At 30.1% G+C, this 24730-nt stretch overlaps 2 protein-coding genes across 3 annotated transcripts; both read left to right on the forward strand.

The window, feature by feature from the left end:
* Positions 1-13695: 13695 nt before the first annotated feature.
* LOC132293779 (G2/mitotic-specific cyclin-2-like) lies at positions 13696-17469 on the forward strand. Its single transcript, XM_059791405.1, has 12 exons — positions 13696-13902; positions 14119-14195; positions 14350-14485; positions 14609-14665; positions 14747-14792; positions 14941-15096; positions 15185-15310; positions 15893-15982; positions 16216-16437; positions 16534-16632; positions 16740-16918; positions 17016-17469. The coding sequence occupies exons 2-12, from the start codon at positions 14141-14143 to the stop codon at positions 17143-17145; spliced, it is 1296 nt and encodes a 431-aa protein (XP_059647388.1). The 5' UTR covers positions 13696-13902; positions 14119-14140; the 3' UTR covers positions 17146-17469.
* A 2783-nt stretch (positions 17470-20252) lies between these two features.
* Positions 20253-24169, forward strand: LOC132293780 (SEC1 family transport protein SLY1). Of its 2 annotated transcripts, XR_009477912.1 has the most exons (3): positions 20253-20441; positions 20573-22611; positions 23823-24169. XR_009477912.1 is itself a non-coding variant. In XM_059791406.1 (2 exons), exons 1-2 carry the CDS (start codon positions 20411-20413, stop codon positions 22396-22398), a joined length of 1857 nt encoding a protein of 618 aa, XP_059647389.1. In that variant the 5' UTR covers positions 20253-20410; the 3' UTR covers positions 22399-22728. The 2 variants fall into 2 exon arrangements, 1 of the variants encoding a protein (XP_059647389.1); XM_059791406.1 differs by lacking the exon at positions 23823-24169 and having other exon boundaries at positions 20573-22728.
* Positions 24170-24730: the final 561 nt, after the last annotated feature.

A 24730-nucleotide genomic window follows, 5' to 3' on the forward strand; every position in this document is an offset into this window, starting at 1 on the left:
AAACCAACTAACCTTTGCAATGGTATTGTTCTCTATGCAAAATCGAATGGAATCAATGATGGAGTTCAGAACTCCTGATACTGGAGATTTAAGGATGGTTTAAAATTGTTTTGAGAGAAATATAAAAGAGAGCTATTCAAAAGCAAACATTTTTTTAATTAAGTTTTAAAAAATCAAGCAAATTTTTGTATAGTTTTTCAATTTACATTCCTGAAAAAATTGAGCCAAGTGGGCCTTAGCTTTCTTCAGGGGCACTTGCGGATTAATTAGGTTGAAATAAGTGTAGCTCAACCACACTATTTGCACAACTACTTCAACCACACTGTTTGCACAACTGCTTAAGCCTTGATTTAGCCCAACCTCGGATTAGAGAAGGTTAACACGAGAGTCGATCATCGTTGATGTTAAAAAATATCCTACATCAAATCCAAATGAAAAGCGAAATGAATATAAATACGATGGACAAGGATCGCCAATTAATATAAGAGCTTTTTTTTTATAAAGATTCTTCTTTAGTGCCTTTCTCTCTCTTTGGCTTTGATTTTCTAATTAGTTGCACCTTGTTATCTCACTAGTTGCTTTTTTTCTAATCTAAAAGGTCCCTTTATGAGAGCAAGTTTCAAGCAAGGTCCCTTTGAAGTTATTGAAATAATAATGTAATAATCCCAATTCTTTTCATCGTTGTGACTTTTTTCATTTATTTCTTTATTACACACACACACACACATATTTGTTTATCTAAGCATTGTCCCAATGTCCCATATATTTCAGGGCAGCTGCAGATGCTTTATAATCCATATTTTGGATTTGGAAAATGATTTTGGCTTCCTGGATACAATAAAGTGAAATCATCTCTTTATAGTTAAGTCACACAATTCTTCTAAACAAAGTTTTATTTCCTCACTTAATGTCAATTAATTGGTACTTCCTTTTGGTATTTGATGATATTTTTTTAAAATATGCTACAATACGAAATTTGAGGAGACTTTATATTATATCTTCTTGGCAAGTTCAGAATTTATAGGTGCCGGAGCCATGATCTTGAGGTTGGGTGGCCAAAATTACAAGCAACATTGCCTAGCTAGAACTTTTGAAATAAAAAAAATATTACTTAGGCAAAAATATTTTACTATTTATTATATTCGTACAAAAATATATCTATCGAAACTTTTGTCAATTTATTTAAATAAAAAAATAGTTTTTTTAATAAACTTTCTGAACAAATACAAATAAGATTTATGCCAAAATTATAAAAAAATTCAATTAAACAATTAGATTTTAATTTATAAAAAAAAAAAAAAATCCATGTAATACTTGCACAAATTAATAATCATTACACAATATATCAATAAAAAACAAACAACAATAAATCGCTTCTGACTAACAAAAATCAAAGAATATTGGCAAGTGAAAAAACAAAAAAAAAAGTGATAAATAAACATTGTTACTTTTTTAGAAACTTATTTTAAATTCAAAACAAAACTATAATACAGTATTAATATTGAAAAATGCATATATTGGATCTGAAAATAATGCTATGTATTCTTATAAACTAAAAATCAATATAACAATATACCAAGTAAAATTTTGAGAAATTCAACTTTTCTAGAGATTAAGAAAATCATAACTAATTAGTCTAATCCAATCCAAATTTAAGAAAGCTAAAAAAAAAAAGACATACCCCCACACAAAAATACATATATACATACAAAATTTATAAAGAAAGGAACAAAAATAACTTTGGGATTAACCTGGGTTGCAGTGTGCATAAAAATCATCTACATTGATGAGAAAGAAGTGATTCTTTAGGTCAAATCAATATATATATGCAATGAAGTAAGTGATATGTGTGCAATGAAATAAGAGATATTATTATTTTTTTTTCCCGAAGTTACATTGAAATAAGAGATTATAAGGATAATTCTTTCTTTATGTGTGAAACTTTCTCTCTACACTCTTTTTTCTCTAGGGAGAAAAACGGCAAACAAATTCAAGTAGGAAACAAAACAAAACAAAAAGGTCAAAAGTATGGATGAAAAGCATTAAATGGCAGTGTGAAAATAGGTAATTTGAAACCAAAATATAAAATGCCTTTCAAAACCAAAACTCTCCAAAAATAAATTAACAAAAATCACTCTCTTTATTTACCGAAAATTAAGAAAAACAAAAATAACTTAAAAAAAAGGTAACAATTGAAAATTTAACAAAACAATAACTATGATAAAAAAAACACAAACAAATTAATAAAATTAGAATTTAGATTCTTCAATCGTCGATTTTGGTTGATATTCAAAACTTCAAATAAAAATTTTGTTCTAGATTTTGTAAAAATTAATTTCTTATAGAATTCTTATAAAAGCATTCCAATAAAAATAAATTAAAAAAAATGATGGTTATGGAAATAATCATGCTTGAGTTAGAAAGATTTTAAGATGGTCACGAAAGAAATGTGTTTGAGTTAAAATTTTAAGATAGTCAAATTAATTTTTTTTTATGTGAATTAGTTTTTATCAAAGTTCTATAGTAGTCAATTAAATCTCTTTTGTTAAATGTTAATAAAAGAGAGAAGTTTTTTTAGGGGTCCAAGTATAGATTTTATACCATATATGCCATACTATTTTTATTTTTACCTATACTTCAAAAAAATTCAAAAAATTAGGGGGTCTTCCTTCCACCCAGAGTCTCGGACAAGGATCCTCCAAGTTAAAAGCCCTCTACATTATCATAAGTTGAATCACTTACACATTGACACATGACATTTTAAGTAAATGTATGGCTAATATTACACCACATCAACCAATTTAATAAAACTTGAAATATTGTGTCGTTTTAGGGCTATAGGAAGAAACGCGGTTAGTGAAAACTCCCTATTGAATTATCTGTTGAATCATATAACACGTTCATGTAGTTACATTCTATGTACTCTACCGGATTTGATGAAAAATAAAAAATAAAAAATCATGGAAAATCGGAAGATTACAACAACTAAGAATATCAAAACAATTAAAAATATTAGATCTATTGGATCCCTAAAACGACGCAATATTTTAAGTCTTATTAAATTGGCGGATTTGTGTAATTTTAGCCATAGATTTACTTAAAAATGCCATATTTTAATGTGTAAGTAATTTAACTTATGACAATGTAGAGAACTTTTAACTTAGAGGATCATTATCTCTTTTTTAAGAGTTGTTCGGAAAGTATGAGAGAAGTTCAGAATTTATAGGTGGTAAAGTCTTTTAGAGTTGTTCGGAGGGTATGAGAGACTTTTAGAGAGTTGTAATTGTGTAAATAGTGTGGTTGAGCTACACTACTTTTCAACCTAATTAATCCGCAAGTGTGTGTATATATATATATCTATACTATTATTAAATGTGCAAAGTGTTTCAGTATTTATTTATTAATTGATATAAATTCTATAATACTCAAAATTACCTAACAAAATTCAAATTAACAAAATATAAAAAGAGTTTAATTCAAATTACAAAGTCCCACATTAGTTTTAAGTAGAAAGGATTACATGAAATCCTCTTATAAAACTATAGAGGTAAAGAAATAATAATCACACCTTCTCGGCCTTTTGGCTAAAATTAAGTGTAGTACTAAATTTTTTTAGGTCGGCCTTTTGGCTAACTTTTCTTGGTCTTTTGGCTAAGATCAAGTGTAGTACTATTTTTTCGGCCTTTGTGCAAAAAGTTTCAGTTTTTATTTATTAATTGATATAAATTCTATAAAACTCAAAATTACCTAATAAAATTCAAATTAACAAAATATAAAAAGAGTTTAATTCCCAATAAAAAGCTCTCATTAATTATTATATCACACGATATAAATTGTATAAAACTCAAAATTACCTAATAAAATTAAAATTCAATCTAAAATCAATTGTGCTTGACCAAATGGTCCATAAATTAACCTATTTATCTATTTATTATTATGAATTTTTTAATAAAAGAAAATCTAATTAGACAAGATTTATTAATATAAAAATATTTATTAATTGATATATTAAACAAAATAATTTTTCTAAAACTCTACCATAAATTAGCTTTTATTATGAGTCTCTAAGTAAAATTAAATCTAATTAGATAAGGATATATTTTAAAAAAATATAATAATTTCTATAAAATTCTATCACAAATTACTAATTTTGTTTTCAATAAAATGATATCACACTAAACAAATATATATATTTAAAGAGTTTCTATAAAACTTTAACACGAATTACTTATTTATCTATTTATTATGAGTTTTTTAATAAAAGAAAATCTAATTAGACAAGTATTGTCAATATAAAAAATTATTTATTAATTGATATGAAAAGAGGTTTTTAAAGAGTTTCTATAAAACTCTAACACAAATTACCTATTTATCTATTTATTATGAGTTTTTTTTTTTTTAATAAAAGTAAATCTAATTAGACAAGAATTATTAATATCAAAAATACTTATTAATTAAAAATTACCTAATAAAATCATACAAAGTGTTTCAGTATTTCAGTATTTATTTATCTATATAAAAAAATATTTATTAATTGATATAAAAATAGTTTTTGTAAAAATAGTTTATATAAAATTCTAAAAATTACCTAATAAAATCAATCACATTCTATATAAAACTCTAATTTTTAGTTCAATATAAAAAGAATAGTTATTTTTTATCAATAATTATCACAATATAACTGGCCCGGCCCAGTTATGATTATGTAATTATTAGAAAAAGATACATGTCATCATCCTATTAATCCAAGAAGTCTATAAATAGATGCATGGAGGAAGGAGGAATGGGTATAGAAATTGAGAATTCTAGAAATCCAGAATTTCAGAGTAAAATACAGAAACTCTGCCAAAGAGTTTTAGTATTTATTTATTTATATAAAAAAATATTTATTAATTGAAATAAAAAGAGTTTTTATATATATTATTATTAGATGTGCAAAGAGTTTCAGTATTTAAGTACAAATTACCTATTTATCTATTTATTATAAGTTTTTTAATAAAAGTAAATCTAATTAGACAACAATTATTAAAATCAAAAATATTTATTAATTGAAAATTACCTAATAAAATCATGCAAAGTGTTTCTATATTTCAGTATTTATTTATTTATATAGAAAAATATTTATTAATTGATATAAAAATAGATTTTGTAAAAATATTTTATATAATACTCTAAAAATTACCTAATAAAATCAATCACATTCTATATAAAACTCTAATTTTTAGTTCAATATAAAAATAATTTTTTTTTTTTTTATGGATAATTATCACAATATACCCGACCCGGCCTAATTAAGATTATGTAATTATAAGAAAAAGACACATGTCGTTATCTTATTAATCCAAGAAGCCTATAAATAGAGGGAAGGAGGAAGGGGTACAGAAATTAAGAATTTTAGAAATCCAGAATTCCAAAGTAAAATACGAAAACTCTGCCAAAGAGTTTCAGTATTTATTTATTTATATAAAAAAATATTTACTAATTGATATAAAAAGAGTTTTTATCTATACTATTATTAGATTTGCAAAGAGTTTCAATATTTAAGTATTTATTTATTTATATAAAAAAATATTTAAATCACTAAAATCTACATAATAAAATTTAAATTAACCTATTTATCTATTTGTTATTATGAATTTTTTAATAAAAGAAAATCTAGTTAGACAAGAAATACTAATTGATATATAAAACAAAATAAATTTTCTAAAAATGAACCACAAATTAGCTTTTATTATGAGTTTCTTAATAAAATTAAATCTAATTAGACAATGATATATTTAAAGAAAATAAATTAATTTCTATAAAATTCTATCACAAATTACTTATTTTATTTTCAATAAAACTCTATCACACTAGACAAAAATATATTTAAAGAGTTTCTATAAAACTCTAACACAAATTACTTGTTTATCAATTTATTATGAGTTTTTTAATAAAAGGAAATCTAATTAGACAAGTATTATTAATATAAAAAATTATTTATTAATTGATATAAAAAGAGTTTTAAAAGAGTTTCTATAAAACTCTAACACAAATTACTTATTTATCTATTTATTATGAGTTTTTTTTATAATAAAAGTAAATCTAATTAGACAAGAATTATTAAAAATATATATATTTATTAATTAAAAATCGCATAATAAAATAATGTAACGTGTTTCAGTATTTCAGTATTTATTTATTTATATATAAAAAAATATTTATTAATTCATATAAAAATAGTTTCTATAAAAGTTTAAAAATTATAATAAAATCAATCACATTCTATATAAAACTCTTATTTTTAGTTCAATATAAAAAGAATAGTTATTTTTAATAGATAATTATCACATTATAACTGGCTCGGCTCAGTTATGATTATTTATGATTATGTAATTATCAGAAAAATATACCTGTCATCATCCTACCAATCCAAGAAGCCTATAAATAGTGGAATAGAGGAAGGAGGAAGGGATATAGAAATTAAAAATTCTATAAATCCAGAATTCTAGAGTAAAATACATAAACTCTGCAAAGAATTTAAGTATTTATATAAAAAATATTTATTAATTGATATAAAAAGAGTTCTTATCTATACTATTATTAGATGTCCAAGGAGTTTCAGTATTTAAGTATTTATTTATTTATATAAAAAAATATTTTAAAAATTAAAATCTAAATAATAAAATTTAAACTAACCTATTTATCTATTTATTATTATGAAATTTTTAATAAAAGAAAATCTAATTAGACAATAATTATTAATATAAAAAAATATTTATTAATTGATATATAAAACAAAATAATTTTTCTAAAACTCTACCACAAATTAGCTTTTATTATGAGTTTCTTAATAAAATTAAATCTAATTAGATAAGAATATATTTAAAGAAAATAAAATAATTTCTATAAACACAAATTACCTATTTTAGTTTTAATAAAATTCTATCACACTAGACAAAGATATATTTAAAGAGTTATTATAAAACTCTAACACAAATTACTTATTTATCTATTTATTATGAGTTTTTTAATAAAAGAAAATCTAATTAGACAAATATTATTAATATTAAAAATTATGTATTAATAGATATAAAAAGAGGTTTTAAAAGAGTTTCTTTAAAACTCTAACACAAATTACCTATTTATTGTGGGTTTTTTTTTTTAATAAAAGTAAATCTAATTAGACAAGAATTATTAAAATAAAATATATTTATTAGTTTCAAAATTACCTAATAATATTAATCACATTCTATATAAAACCCTTATTTTTAGTTCAATATAAAAAGAATAGTTATTTTTAATGGATAATTATCACAATATAATGGCCCCGCCTTGTTATGATTATGTCGTTATCAGAAAATACCACATGTCATAATCTTATTAATCTAATAAGCCTACAAATAGATGCATGGAGGAAGGGGTACATAAATTGAGAATTCTAGAAATCTAGAATTACAGAGTAAAATAGAAACTCTGCCAAAGAGTTTCAATATTAATTAAAAAGAGTTTTTATCTATACTATTATTAGATGTGCAAAGAGTTTCAGTATTTATTTATTTATATATATAAAATATAAACACTAAAATCTACATAATAAAGAGTTTCTATAAAACTTTAACACAAATTACCTATTTATCTATTTATTGTGAGTTTTTTAATAAAAGAAAATCTAATTAGATAAGTATTACTAATATAAAAAATTATTTATTAATTGATATAAAAAGAGGTTCAAAAGAGTTTCCATAAAAAAATTGTAACACAAATTACCAATTTATCTATTTATTATGAATTTTTTAATAAAAGTAAATCTAACTAGACAAGAATTATGAAAATCAAAAAATTTATTAATTGATATAAAAAGAATTTTTAAAAAAGTTTATATTAAACTTTAACACAAATTACGTATTTATTTATTTATTATAAGTTTTCTAATAAAAGAAATTCTAATTAGACAAGAATTATTAAAATAAAAAGTATTTTTTAATTGATATAAAAAATAAAATAATTTTTCTAAAATTCTATCACAAGCTACTTTTTATTACGATTTTTTTTTTAATAAAAGCTAATATAATTTGACAAGAATTATTAAAATTTAAAAATATTTATTAATTGATATAAAAAAAGTTTTTAAAAGAGTTTCTATTAAAATTTAACACAAATTATTTATTTACTTATTTATTATAAGTTTTTTAATAAAAGAAAACCTAATTAGACTAAAAAACTCTACCACTAATTACCTATTTTATTTTTAATAAAATTATAATATATTAGACAAAGATATATTTTAAGATTTTCTATAAAAACTCTAATACAAATACTGTTTATCTATTTATTTTGAGTTTTTTAATAAAAGAAAATCTAATTAGACAAGTATTGTTAATATAAAAAATTATTTATTAATTGATATAAAAAGAAGTTTTAAAAGAGTTTGAGAGTTTCTATAAAATTCTAACACATATTACTTATATATCTATTTATTATGGGTTTTTTAATAAACGAAAATATAATTAAACAATAATATATTTAAAGAAAATAAAATAATTTTTATAAAATCTACCACAAATTAACTGTTTTATTTTCTATAAAACTCTATAACATTATTTACAAAAACATTATATATATATATATATATGTATATATACATGGTATTCGAGTGTGTGACCGACCATGTCTGGGAAGGACTCCACTTGCAATGTGACAATTTTGTAAAATTACAAAGAGAGGGTATTAGGTTACTAAGGCTCAGTTTGGTAGAGTGAAAATGGGAGGAAAGGAAAGGGAATGTGATGGAAGGTGATTAAAAAATTGTGTTTGGGTAACATTGGTGGAAGGAAAGGAAAAGAGAGGGGAGGGTTTGGAGGGTTAACACAAGGCTTCTACAGTAGAGTTCTTAACCTCCCAAAAATGGGCGGAAACGGAAGGAAAGGGAAGGAGAGGCTTGGTGGGTGATTTCTTATGCCAAAATTACCCTTGATTACACACAAAACCCATATGTACAAACCCTTCCCAATTGCAGAGAGAGAGAGAGAGGGGGGCAAGCTCGAGAGTTGAGAGAAAGAGGGCCGGCTGAAGCTTGCGAACGGCGAACCCGAATTGGAAAGGCAATGGAAACTGAAAGATCTATATGGCTGAAATTGGGTTTTGATTTTTTGAACAATTTGAAATGATGCCGATATGGGTTTTGTAGTTTTGATTCTTGCAGACAAATATATAAATTGAAATATATGGGTTTTGAACTTCTGATTCTTGTATTTGCATTGCAGAGAGAGAGAGAGAGAGAGGGCAAGTTCAGAGTTGAGGACGAGAATAGAGATGGAGGCAGGGAGGCTAAAATGATTTGCCCTAAAAATATTATATATATATATATATATATATATATATATATATATATATTACATACGGTTTGTTATATGGTTTTTTTTTTTTTTTTTTTTTTTTCAAATATTACATACTTAAATTTATAAATATTTCTTTTAAAAATTAAAAAGGTATAATAGTAAATTTACTAAAATACTTCTCTTTTCTTTATTTTCCCAAACATGATCATTATACTTTCATTTCTTTTTCTTCATTAACCAACCAAACATGACAGGGGGTTAAATTTATCCTTCATTTCCCTTCCCTTTCCTTTCCTTTATAACTAATATTATCCTCCCCTTCAAACCCACCTTACCAAATATAGCCTAAGAGAGGTAATATTTATAGACGGGTATTAGAAATGGAAATGGATCTGTGATTGATATGAAATCCTACTGTTATCATTTTAAACTAAATGTATATCAAATCAAATTTACCTTAATAATCAGTGTTATTCAACGAATTTTTCACCATAAAATAAACTTTGATCCTGTTGGAGTTTTATTCATTCAAGCAGTAGATTAGATAACAACACTTCTTCTACTGTGCTAGAAATACCAGAAGTACTGTGCTAGAAATACCTTCTGTATCCTATCCAATTGTATGTTAAAATAACAGCATCACTAAAAATATAATAAACGTAAAAATAGATAAATTATAGGAAACTACATATAGTAGACTTAGTCGCACTTTAATTTTTATTTACTTTCTTCATAACTCTGTCTGGTCTAAATTTTCAGGACTTGAGCAATTATTTTTATAATTAGAGTTGTGTTTGGTTTTAAAAAATTTTAAGTTAGAACTTATTTAAGGTTGAACTTGGAATGAGGATCTAGCAACCTGAATCCAATTCGAGCCCAAATTTTAATATTATTTTAATATATATTTTATTTTAAATAAATTACATATTATATTCAAATTATGATCACAATTCTTTTTTTAAATTTAAATTTATTATTTATAATTTATTAAAAATTTACAATAAGTTTTATAAACTTTTATGTTTAGAAGTAATTTATTTTGAAACAACATCTAGATCACATTAAAATTTATGGTCACATGGGTAACCAAATTAACTGAACTTTTTAGCCCGCAATCTCTCCCCGAGTTACAAATTTGAGTTTAAAAATACAAGAATGAGTTTGGTTTGGGTAGAGCAATTAGTGTTGAAAGTCTGATTATGATTGAATTATAGTTGAACATTTCAGATGCAGGGATGAATTAGAGGTAACATTTCATATGTCGAGTTGGGCACGTACCTTTAACACGCGGTCTGCGGAGCCCTAATTTTCTTTACCAACAAAGAAAATAAAAACGAAATATAAAAGTACAAAAAAATTACATGGTATTCACGTTAGACTTTCATTCAAGACCGCAATCTACTCGTCCAAACATGCTTTTTTAATATATATATATATATTTCTTTTCTTTTTTTTTTTAACTGCGCCATGCATGTTCAAGATAACTCCCTTGAAAAAAAATTTGTGCATAAAATCATTTCAACTATCACATTTAGTTGCAAAATGCCCATTACCTTAGACTATTTTAATTAAATGACCACAATACTCTTTCTTATTGAATTACACTTGATCTATTTCTCTTGTTGAAATAAATTATGAAAAAAAAAAATACTAATTTGATGAAATATTCTCCATTAAGTTTGCATTATTTTTCCTTCAATTTTGGAATTAATTATTTAAATAAAAATCTTAAGTAGAAAATTTTAAAATAATTTAAGTAATTTTTTTTTTAATTTTTCATGAATATATTGCATAAAAAAGAAGATATATTTTTTATTTATTTAAGTAATTTATTAAATTTTCATGAATATTGTATGAAAAAGAATGTATTTTTTTTACACTAATTTTTTTTTAAAGTGAATATAATAAGTTTTATTATAATAAGTTACTCATTTTAGAAAATGGTAGCTACTAATCTATTTGTTATCTTTCATTTTTATGATAAATTGAAACTAATTATAAAATTAAGGTAAATGTATAATTAATTTTTAAATAAGAGAAAATATAAGAAAAGATAATTTAATAAGAAATGACAATTTTAATAAGAAAGGGTAAAATAGTTTTTTACGATGAATTTGTCCATATTTGCAATAAATTAATAGTTCAGATGAGGTATTTGCAAAAGGGCAATAGTCCATAGAGTTTTTTGCACTTTACCTTATAGATTAAAAATACCTAAAACAACTTAAAAACATTTAATATTAACCTACTCTATTAATATTCAGAGAAAAGTTTAAAATTATAAAGACCATTGTAGGGATGGCAACGGGGGCGGGTTTGGGCGGGTGTATCCTCCCCCGCCTCCGCAACAGTTTAAAAATCCCGCCCCCATCCCCGCCCAAAACCGCAAAAACGGGAGGACTTTTCACCCCATCCCCGTAACCGTTTAACATTTTTACCCCCGCGGGTACCCGCCCTGCCCTGTTTAAGACCATAATTTATTTATTGTAGAAATAAATTTATTATTTTTTTCCCCTCATCTTTAGTTCTTCACTATTGCAACTTTCTTTCTGATCAAATTCATTTGTTACTTTAATATTATTATATAGGGTACTTAATATATATACTGGGAAATATATATACTAATGAAATAAGGGTACTTAAGTAATTTGCTTATCTAAACAGGGCGGGGTGGGGCGGTGCGGGGCGACCTCACCCCGCCCCTGCACCAAACCCGTGCGAATTTTTATTACATCAAACCATTCCCGCCCAAATAAGCTAAACGGTCCCCCATAACCGTCAAAAACGAGCCGGGGTGGGGGCGGGTCAAATTGCCATCCCTAGACCATTGTTTAGTTTTGCATTTTTTAGATGTGAAAATTTAAGTAATAAAAGACCTAACATTTTGGATATTATTTATGTTCAAAGCAAGTTTAATTTAATTATCTACTCTCAAAGTATGCAATGTTCAACTTAGTTTTTGAAATAACTATTTTTTTAAAAAAAATTGTAAATCAAACCAATTTTTTTATCGATAAAAATTAATATATAAAATCAAAAACAATTGTACAAATAATATATGGCATAACTTATAGGCATACTAAGGGTCTTATAGTCTAATGGTATTTTATTATTTTTTAAAATAGAAGGTCGAGATTCAAGTCCTCACACCAACAAAAGTGAATAGATAAGTGTTTCTTGTCAATGAAAAAAATATATATATTGAAAGACGGCGAACAAATATGACTACATGACTAAACATCAAAAGCACGTCAAACAAGGCCATGGCCCAAAACCAAACCAACTAACCTATGCAGTGGCTGAAAGAGAGGAACATATTCTTCTCCACGCGAGACCGAATTGAATCAATAATGGGGTTCAGAACTCTAGACAGTTGGGATTTAATGACCTTTTGGTTTGTCACTCAAAAAATGAAAAATTATTTTGAGAGAAATATAAAAGTGAGCTATCTAAAAGCAAACATTTTTTTAATTAAGTTTTCAAAAACTAAGCAAATTTTTGTATAATTTTTCGATTTTCATTTCTCAAAAAATAAACCAAGTAGGCCCTAACTTTCTTTAGGGGCACTTGCGGATTAGTTAGGTTAGCTCAACTGCTTAAGTAGTTCAACCACACTATTTGCACAACTATTTAAGCCTTGATTAAGCCCAACCTCGGATTAGAGAAGGTTAGCACGAGGGTTGATCATCGTTGATGTTAGATGTATTCTACATCAGATTCGAATGGGAAGCGAATTGAGTATAAATGGATATGTATGCAACACTAAAGCAAACGTCCATCCGTTACCATTAGGTCTGGTCTTTAATTCAGTGTCATGGCAAATATCTCACCCAAAGGTGTCTGGGTCCGTTACCCTGAATAAGCAGGGTGACCCGACTATAACGAGAGCATTACAAGTTTGAGTACTTAATAATTTAAGTTTTTGGATCGGATTCTTTAATGAAAATTAAAAAATCAATACATGCCATTATGATAGAGTCTTGAATAAGTATGTATTTAATTAAGAGCTTTAATTAATCTACAAACAAACTATGTTTTTTGAAATTTCTTCAAACAAGCTTGAAGAGGACAAAAACACGAGATGGACCCAAACTCCACCCTAATCCAGAAGCAACCTAATCTAAGCCCACCTCTAACTCGGATTGGGTCGGCCTTGGCCCAACTGACTTGCACCTAGCTCCATCCCATGTGTGATGTCGGTGGTGAAGAGCGTACCCCTTCTAGGCTATGCCACGCAAGTCACAATTTTTAACCGTTAATCAGACAAACGCGACTTTACATCTTTATTTAGATCGAACGGTCACTATTCAGTAGCCGTTATTTTCAAAACACATTACTTACATGTCCCCGATTTTTCCGTTTTATTTTCCAGGTGACTTTCATTCCCAATTCAATTTCTTTCTTTGTTATTAAATCATCCATCAAATCGCAGAAAAGAACCAGAAATAGAGAGAGAGATTTGGAGATAAATGCGTCCAATTCTGCTTTAATTTCATGAGTTGCCTTTCTTTTTCGATTTGGAGTTCGAAGCTTCACACCTTCGATCCATTTGATTCAGAGAGACAACAAGCATAAAACAGAGGTAGTTGTTTTCTTTTTCATTAATTGGTGCTGCGTTACGTTTATATGATCTTGGTTATGTTGCTCATCATCCTCATCTCTCTCTCTCTCTCTCTCTCTCTCTATATATATATATATATATATATATATATAAATGTAGACCCCTAAAAAATTTATGCATAACTGATATTCTTGGTCTTTTAAAGGTTTCGTGGAATTGGGTTTGGGTTTCTTGTAGGTTGGTCTTGAAGGAAATTAAAATGGGTGGATCACTTGAGAACAATCCAGTTATCAACAGACCATCACATCTTCAAGGTAGTCTAATTTCAACATGAATTTTCTTCCCAATTTCTCTTTCTTTTCTGAAGATTTGGTTGTGTACTCCATATCAAATGTAGTTTATTTAGCTGCCGAACTTCATACTTAAAGACTTAAGACTCTTTTTTTTTCTTTCTGTTGAATTCAAAAGGAGGTTTGAGAATGGGTGCCAAGTTTCCCCAGCAGAGTACTACTCAAAATCATCGACAGGCTCTGAGCAACATAGATCAGAATATAATAGGAGCTACCCTTTGCCCTTCTCTACTCAACAAAACTGGATTCTTAGGGTAATTTCTATTATACTGATCTGAGGTTTATCTTAGGATTTTGTTTCATTACAACCACTTTTTTTAATTTTTTTATAGTCTTTTTCAATTTCTGTGATTTATTTGAATTTTATTTGTGTGCAGGAAAGTTGAGAACTGCAACAAGAACACATCAGTATCTGCATATGGGTCGATTAAAAGGTTTTGGATTCAATATTTTTTCTTGATTCCCACTTCTTCCTCTTTTAAAATTAAGTTTGACCTTCTTTGATGTTTCTTTAGGAAGTTTGCAGCACAATTGATGAGCCATCAGCAGACTTGCCATGAAGTACTATTTTTTATACCTCAAAATAAGAGTTTGTTATTTCCTAATTGAGTCCAAATAAGGCTTTGTTGAGTTGGATTGAGTCTTGTAATCCACTTTTCTCTGTTTAGTATACTGGGATTGATGTTTCTTTAATGGATGATTTTTGTAGGAAACTAAGAAACCAACTCTAGCAGCCTCAAATTCACATGGATTGGAAGAATATTGTACAAGCATAGATGTGGATGGTTATGAGGAAACTTCTGATGTTCCGGTCCCAATGTTCGTGAAGCACACTGAAGCAATGATGAATGAAATTGATCAGATGGTATGTTCAACTAGTGACCTTGTTTTTATTGAAGTTGGTTTGTAGATATCTTGGTGGAGAACATCATTGAAGTTTTTAAATTATGTAGGTGGAGATTGAAATGGAAGATGTTGTTGAGGACCCTATTCTGGATATTGACAACAGTGATGTGAAAAATCCTCTTGCAGTTGTTGAGTACATTGATGATATCTATGCTTACTACAGAAAAACTGAGGTAAATTTGCATTAGCTATCAGCAGCATACTTGCTTTATGAAGGAAATTTAACCTGTTATTATCCCACTTATATAGTATTTTGTATGTTTAGACTTTAGACGATTGATCTACACAATGCTTTGTATGTTAAGACCCTCCATTGTTTTGATTTACCAAAAAAAATAAAAACTGGAATACTAATCTCAAGTGTGTCAATTAGTTGTTTTTGTTGGGTTTAATGGAGTTTTTGTTTTCAACTTATGGCGAATTGAAGATTTAATCTATCTTTTAATTTTATTTTCATACATATCCCTCAGCAACCAAACTTGGTAGCTCTTGAGTGATAAACAATTTATTTAGTTTTCAACTTATGGAAGTGAACATTTAATTGTTCTGCCATAAGAAGGAGATTGATAGACAATCTGTTTGAAATGTCAGGTGGATTGGATATTTAAAAAATTTATTTAGTAATCTAACAATCTGATAGTATTAATTGATGAGATGGTTCAGCAGTTAGAAAAGTGGTTTGAAGAGTATGGATAATAATAATTAGTATCTTCTGTTGAATATATTTGCCATCTGAATCTAGTCTTCTTGTGCAGAACTCTGGCTGTGTCTCTCCAAATTATATGGTGCATCAATTTGACATTAATGAGAAGATGAGAGCCATCCTCATCGACTGGCTTATCGAGGTATCTGATTTTGACCTTAGTTTAATTCTCTGAGGGGATACTTGTAGGGTCAATTTTCTTACGATTTTATAAAATGACATCATTTTATTTTAGCTAGATAAATTTGCAAATGGTGGATCCATATCCCTGTCATGTATTTATTCAAGCGGAATTGTTAATGCCATTAAAATGCTATATTGATTGGTATTTGAACCCAGTGAATGGATCACCAATTGGCTTGATTGAATTAACAGGTGCACTGCAAGTTTGAACTCATGGAGGAGACGTTGTTCCTCACTGTCAATCTTATTGACAGATTCTTAGAACGCCAAATGGTGGTCAGAAAGAAACTCCAATTAGTTGGTGTGACCGCAATGCTATTAGCATGCAAGTATGAGGAGGTATCAGTCCCATTTGTGGAGGAATTAGTTCATATATCAGATAAGGCTTATATGAGAGAAGAAGTTATTGAAATGGTACTTTCTTTGATGACTATCACTTCTTATATCCTTGGAACCTTTGAAAAGTTCTTTATTTATGCTGATCTTGATCTTCTTCTGTGATGCCCATAGGAGAAACTAATGGTGAATACACTACAATTCAACATGTCCGTTCCAACCCCATATGTTTTTATGAGGAGATTTCTCAAGGCAGCTCAATCCGACAAAACTGTTAGTACCAAATTAACTGCATTTTAGGTGAATGGTCTAAATCAGGAAAAAAATTAACAATATTGATTGATGATGGTATATATATATATTTTTTTATGAAATGACAGGTTGAGCTTCTGTCCTTCTTCATCATTGAACTCTGCCTGGTAGAGTATGAAATGCTACAGTACCCGCCATCTTTGCTTGCAGCAGCAGCAATTTACACTGCTCAGTGTAGTCTTTATAGGTCTAAGCAGTGGACTAAAACAAGTGAGTGGCACACCAATTACTCAGAAGACCAGCTTAGGTGGGTTATTACTACATTTCCTTTTTCCATGTTTCATTCTAGTTTCTTAGGAAATGATGAAAAAATCAGACAATACTTTTTTATTATGTGCTAACAGGGAATGCTCGAGACTAATGGTTAGGTTTCATCAGAAAGCTGGGACAGGGAAACTCACCGGAGTATACAAGAAGTACAATACATGTAAATTTGGTTATGCAGCGAAATCCGAACCTGCTCAGTTCCTCTAAGATTTGTAATTGTGTGGATGGATAAATGAAAAGTGAGACTCAGACGTTGTGATTTTGGTTATTTCTTTGTGTGCAACTGAGCAACACAAGTTGCCACCAGGAAGTTTAAGCATTTGAGAGCCTTGTAGCCCTACTACTACCTTGGTGGGTTTCTTTCGTTGCCAAAACTTTATTTTGAGCTTTGCTGTAAGTAGTTAGTTTTCAATTTTTGTAATTATTCTTCTATCTCAAATTTATTTCAATCAAATGTTATCTGTGGGTGACTTTAAATGTTTGAAATCTTTGTCTTGAAATGCAAATAGTTCGCGACAAAGAAGTATTGTCTAATATCAATAACTTTAATAGCATGCATTGTATTGTTCTCTATCTCCAAGCTGGTCTTGTACTCTCTAGCTAGAAGGTGTCGACTTGGATCCATGTTGAAGAAACATGGCACGGAAGACTTTGAAGTTAAATACCCGAAATTGTCAGATGTGGCAATTAAATTGGTTTGAACTTTGAAGTTAACCCTAATGCAGCTTAATTTTCCCTCAACAGTAGATATAAAACTAAATGACATTGCGTCCTGCAATGAATAGTTTCTACACACTGCATGGTAGGATTGAAAGGCGGGAATGCTGTATATTTCATCCAGCATGAACAAAGTGAGAGTACTGGGGGGAAACGTTATAGCTTTCACTCAAAATGAAAATGAAAGTTGCATACATATTTCAACTTTCAAGTTTCGTTAATTTCATCCAGTTACATGTAAATATTAAGGCCTAGAGAGGTGAGGATAGTGGAAACATGAAACATACAAAGAAGGGGGTTATTTTCTATTTTTGCATATTGAGGAGCAGGGGCGGAGTCAAGATTCAGAGGGGGGCCTAGGGGCGCCCCCCTAGGCCTTAATTGGCTCAGTCCCTTGAGGAGTATTGGAGCATTGGAGACTTTTCTGGAGTACCAATAACAAAACTATTTACTAAAAATTGGAAGTAAAAAAAGAAAAAGAAAAAGAGCACACATAGGTTTGGGACACTTTGTTTTTCCTGATCATGGGCCATGTATGTTAATTTTCTTACTTATTCATCATCATCACACTCTGATCATGGGTTTTTGAACTAATTATGCCCAAAAGTTTAGTGATAGCTTTGTAGCAAAGACGTTTTAACTAAGATTTGTCTTGTTGATTTACATATCCACTGATATGGTTGTTGGGCAAACAAAGCATAACATTGATTTAGGGGTTGATATACTGAAACCCCACCCTGATTTCTGGACACTATTACCCTGTCATTTACTTGTGGTAAGATTTTACCCCTATTAAAAATGCTTCAAATTGTCCCTTTGTATCTCAAATTGTCTAAAAACAGGATAAATTGAAGGGAGGAAAAAACAAAAAGGGGAAATTTTTTCAATTCCTTGTATACCTACTATGTAATACTGCGTGCCAATGAAAACTCTCTATTTTTCCTTGTATGCAGGTGCCCAAAACTCTCTAACAAAAAAGACAGGGCAGCTCAATATAGTTTGAGGCCTTAGGCGAAAAATATAAAAGTGGTTTTTTTAATATCTAATTAGAGTTGTAAAACTTAATGAAAAAAGGGAAAAAATATGTAAGAAATAAGAAAGAATATATATATATATATAAAAGCCTCTTGGCCACAGCGACGCCCATTCTTGTTTTTGACTTTTCTCTTCCGTCCGATTTCCGAATCAAGTGATTTTTGAGTCTAAATTCATTAATTTTTTGCTATCTATCTAATGGTATGCACGGTAGCACCCATAACTTTCTGAAAATTATAATTTTTCCCTTAGGGGCTAAACTTATCCGTTTTTAAAACTTTGTTTCTGCATTCTTGTTTTCTTTTAAGTTCCCTGGTTTCATGGAAGTAATGTTTGTGTCTTAGAGATGACATACATCTCTTAAGACCTTGTTTGCATGTAAAATGACCATTTTGCCCTTGGGGACATACTTGGTCTATTTTCACCTTGATTCGTTATTGGATTCGTTATTGGGTTAACTTTTGGGTCGCATTGATTATTCAGGTTTGTGAAAATTCGAAACGTCAGAAAAAAGAAAGAGGAGTTAAGAGAGAGAGAGAAGAGAAGAGGTAAGCTAAAAGATAGAAATCTTTTGGCCCCTATTAAATCTCTATTGATTACGGTTTAATAATAGATACAAATAAAATTTTTAAGGAGGCTATAATATAAGGAAATAAAAAATTTAGGGCATTTTTATTGGGTATAGGTTAGTAATAGAAGGAAATAACATTTTTAGGAAGGTTATAATATAAACCAAAAAAATTTCGAAAGTTATAAAATAAGGGAAAACAAATTTTGGGGCCATTTATATTGGTTGGAGTTTGATAATAGGAAGGAAATAAATTATTTATAAATGATATAATATAAAGAAAAAAAAAAAATTGAGACGTTTCTATTAGCTGGGCCTTAGACAACACCTAAATTGCCAAGGGTTCGGCCAGTCCTGGAAAAAGAAAAGGGAGAAGAATGGAAGGAGGAAGAGGGAAAGAGAAAAGGAAAAGGAAAAGGAAAAGAAAGTGACCTTTCTTCAAAACCTCTTTAGAGTGAAATGGAAGAAGAATGAAACATATTTATTCTTTTCATCAATAATTATTACTCTTTTTAATAAACTCAAATTAAGTAGTTGGTGATATGGTTACAAGTGAATTGATTTTTGACAACTTGAGTATGATTCAAATTCGATTAACATTGGATTTATTTTGAATTTGTGCTCCATTTGATAAAAGGGATGAAAAAATAAATTGAAAAGAAGACATATAATATCAAATGAAGTATTAGATATGAGAGCAGTTTGGAACAAAGTTGATATTTTTTTAGAATTTTTGTACCATAGGCCAGTTTAAAATGATTTTACTTTTAACTTTTCCAGTCTAATCCAGCCCGGTCAGGTTATACCTCACTTGTTATTAAACTTATTTTTGTAGAAAATTAGACAAATTTTTATACCTTGACGGTGCTACCTTTGGTGAAATTAAAACTAGTTCAAAAAAAGGTTCCCAACCAAACACTTGGCATACAACAAACAAGTTCCCCAAGCACCAGTGACCAAACGCAAGTTACGCAAGCGTCACTCATAACACGTTAACTTCGTATCCAAACGGAGTCCACCACCAGCCCAAAACACCAACGTCTGTTTCTGGGTAAACTCTTGAGAGCAAAAACGCAAGCACAAGAAGCTCAACCTCAGATCTCTTCGAACTGCAACTCTCATTCGCATCAAAGAGAGAAACTTTGCCCTAAAATGGCACTCAATCTTCGTCAGAGACAGACCGGTAATACTCCCTCACTATATCTCTCTAGATTTCTCTCTCTAAATGTGTGCATATATATATATATATATATATATATATATCGATGTTTCGATATAAAACTGTTGTGAATTTGATCTGAAATTTCTGTACAGAATGCATTACTCGATTGTTGAATATGAATCAACCGGTGAATTCAAGCGGAACAGCGAACGAAGAGGTGTACAAGATCTTGATCTACGATAGGTTTTGCCAAGACATTCTCTCTCCTCTGATCCATGTCAAGGACCTCCGAAAGCATGGTGTAACCCTGTATTTCCTCATTGATAAGGATCGAAAGCCCGTCCACGACGTCCCTGCCGTGTACTTCGTGCAAGCGACTCAACTCAACGTCCAACGGATCGTCGCCGACGCCTCTCGATCTCTCTACGATTCGTTCCACCTCAACTTCTCGTCGTCGATACCTCGGCCGCTTCTCGAAGATCTTGCATCCGGGACGCTCAATTCCGACGCGATTCATCGAATTTCGAAGGTACATGATCAGTACTTGGAGTTTGTAACCCTAGAGGATAATTTGTTTTCGCTTGCGAATAAATCTTGTTATGTTCAATTGAACGATCCCTCGGCTGGAGATCGTGAAATTGAGGAAATAATTGAGAAAATTGCGAGTGGGTTGTTCAGTGTGTTGGCTACACTTGCTGTTGTTCCGATTATTAGGTGCCCACGTGGTGGGCCGGCCGAGCTGGTGTCGGCTTTGCTTGATCAGAGGTTGCGAGACCATTTGTTGGCTAAGAATAATTTGTTTTCTGAAGGAGGGAATTTTACGAGTTCATTTCAGAGGCCGATTTTGTGTATATTTGATCGGAATTTTGAGTTAGCAGTTGCAATACAACATGATTTTAGGTATCGGCCACTTGTTCATGATGTGCTTGGTTTGAGGCTGAATAGGTTGAGTGTGCAAGGTGAAAAAGGTGGGATGAAATCGTATGAATTGGATAGATCTGACCCATTTTGGGTGGCAAATGGCTTGTTGGAATTTCCTGAAGTAGCTGTGGAGATTGAGACCCAATTGAATAAATATAAGAAGGATGTTGATGAGGTGAACAGGCGGACTGGTGGGAATGATGGGGCTGAATTTGATGGGACGGATTTGATTGGCAACACAAAGCATTTGATGAATGCAGTGAACTCGCTGCCTGAGTTGACTGAGCGGAAGCAGGTGATTGATAGGCACACTAATATTGCTACTGTGTTGTTGGGTGAGATTAAGGAGAGGTCTCTTGATTCTTATGCCAAAAAGGAGACTGACATGATGGTTAGAGGTGGCATTGATCGGAGTGAGCTTATTGGTGCACTCAAAGGAAAAGGGACTAAGATGGATAAGCTGCGATTTGCGATCATGTATCTTATTTCTACTGAAAGCCTTCCTCAGTCTGAAGTGGAAATGGTTGAAGCCGCTCTGAGGGAGTCTGAGGTTGATACTAGTGCGTTTCAGTATGTAAAAAAGATAAAGTCACTAAATGTTTCTTTTGCGTCGGCAAATTCTGCCAGCAGAGGCAACATTGTGGATTGGGCAGAGAAGCTCTATGGTCAGTCAATTAGTGCTGTGACTGCTGGTGTGAAGAATCTGTTGTCTAGTGATCATCAACTGGCATTGACAAGGACAGTTGAGGCCTTGATGGATGGGAGACAGAATACTGAAATTGACCCTTACCTTATGTTTGATCCTCGTGCTCCTAAGTCAAGCTCTGGGTCAAGTAGCAGCAAAGGACCATTTAAAGAAGCTATTGTATTTATGATTGGTGGTGGGAATTATGTGGAATATGGGAGCTTGCAAGAGCTTGCACAGCGTCAGCAGCCAGTTAAACATGTTGTATATGGAACGACAGAAATTCTCACTGGAGGCGAGTTTGTTGACCAGCTTGCACTGCTAGGGCAGAAGATGGGATTAGGCAACAGTGTTGCTGCTTCAGCCCAATAAAACTGATGTATCTTTTGTCTGCTTTCTGAAGCATACTTTTTGGTGATTTATGTATGGAGAAGGCTGTGATCTTCAACGAGTCCATGTGAGTGAGTAAATTCTATACCTGAAGCTGCTAATCTGGGAAGTAATGGGGAGGTTTAGCTATGCCTTCTCTTTTTTATTTTGATCCCCAATGATGGTTTTCAATTGTGATGCATACAGAAGAACCAAGTGAGTAGATTTCTTTTCTTTTTTTATAAGTCGATGCGAGTAGATTTCTTCCATGTTTTCACTGTATTTGAAAATCTTAGAATCAAATATTCAAGTCATTCCCTTATTTATATACAAGCTTATATTTGGAATTTAAATACTAAGATAATACGGTCATGTGAATGAAAACCTATAATTGCACTAGTGAGGAAAGACTGAGACTGCCACTTTGAAAGACTGTTTGGAGGGAGTGGAAGACCAAAATTAACATGAGTTGAGATGGTAACCAAAGATATAATAACTGAAGTTATAGATTTTAGCATAGCATGTATGTAGGCAATCCCAAAGAGTTGGGAAAAGACTTTGTTATGTACATTTAGGACATGGTCCACATTGAAAAACATGTTAATAGGGTGTGGAAGACCAAATTTAACATTGAGTTTAGCCTTTAGATAGAAAGAAGATATTGTAGTATGCGTGCTTTTACTGAAGTTATAGACTAGCAAAGATTGTACATCCAATTCCAAATTGTTGGGAAAAGACTTTGGTACCTATATTTGGGATATCAATTGACTTCAATTATATCAGTCATTCCACCTGCATATGTTGATTTCAGAGATTGCTGGAGTAAGAACTAGGACAGTAATAACAAGTAGTGTAATTTACAAAAGAAATTATTTTCATTTATAATTTTTGAAGTTTGAGATCTTATATAGTTGTTGCTTCCAGATTGCTGATGGTTTGCTAATACTGCCTTTTCACCTGTTGAAAGTAACTAAGATAGAAGCTCTTTATTATTATTAATTTTTTTTTCAACTTGAGACGAATTAAAATAAGATCAACCGAATGAGTAATCGATTTACAGCAACTTGGTTCGGCTACAAGAAACTCTTATGGTAGTTAGGCTTTATGCAATTTGCTCAACATCGTCTTAATTTTCAACTACTGGGGATGGTTACATGATATAGGATTCATGTTCTTAAAGGTTTGGAGTATAGTGTTTATTATTATTATTTTTGGCTATATAGCATGTACAAACTGTCTCCTTTGGATAACACTATAAAATATATGACACCAAATACATTTTTATTTTTCTTTTCTGAGTAGGTTAGAGATAAACACCAAATTTCATACAGAGGAATAGTTCTCAAGGCATGAATTTGCACATGCAAACATGTTTTGTTAACCGTTAACCATATCCTACATTGACATTAGTGTGCATGAATTTGCAGATGCGTGCCTTACTTTTGGTGCTGGTTTCTGCATGAGCTGCATAGCCTACCATTTTTAGTGCGTGTGGTTCTTCCTCTATTCTTATGCTGTAAATTGTTGGAAATCTATCTTCTCGGATGTCCCCCATTTACTGTTTTCGCTTTCAATTAAACTCTCAAAGCGTCGATGTTTAAAAATATAAACTTTATGCCTATTGATTTAATATAGGGGATATTACCCATATGCGTGCTAGTGAAGTGATCGTAAGCAAACACACAGAATTTGTTTTTCCCATTTCATTGGCAAGCATGGTTGTAAAGTTTGCCTTTTTACTGCTACTTGAGAACAATTGGCTGTTTACCTCCTTCATTTGGGCTTTTTGATTATTTTTGTGGATTTTTAAGCTCAATGCGGTGAATATCATTACATGATTAGTCGGTGATTTTGCGAAAGATGGAATCCTCATGGCATGCTTGTTTTTACCTTAACAAGACCTTTTACAATCGAGACCGAAGCAAGACAGCTCGATTCGTCCATCCACTAGTTCATCACCATCATTGCCTTAAAAACGTAATGTTATTTAAATCAAAAGGCTGAGGTCTCGTTTGATATAAATTACTCGTAAATAACAATCTAATTATGTGCATCTTCAAGGGAAACACAATGTAATCTGGATATTACTTGATTTTTTTATTTATATTTTATTTTTTTAAAAAATTTTGGTAAGAAACTCGTACATCTACTTTTCCTCCTGTGATAATTTGAACCATCAACCTTCAAAATTTTTGAATGGGGATGAGCAGAGCCGGAAAATAATTTGAGAGGGGCGACCTTGAGCCTGAGAATCGAAAAAAATTTAGCATTTCAAGTTGCACAAAGCACTGAAAAAGAGGATAACAAGAAAACAGAACTCTTTATCACTGCTTTA

Source organism: Cornus florida, unplaced genomic scaffold (assembly GCF_030987335.1).
Source record: "Cornus florida cultivar Cherokee Brave unplaced genomic scaffold, ASM3098733v1 CherokeeBrave_3.0.0_Hap2_Chr02, whole genome shotgun sequence".
In the NCBI taxonomy this organism is placed as follows: domain Eukaryota; kingdom Viridiplantae; phylum Streptophyta; class Magnoliopsida; order Cornales; family Cornaceae; genus Cornus; species Cornus florida.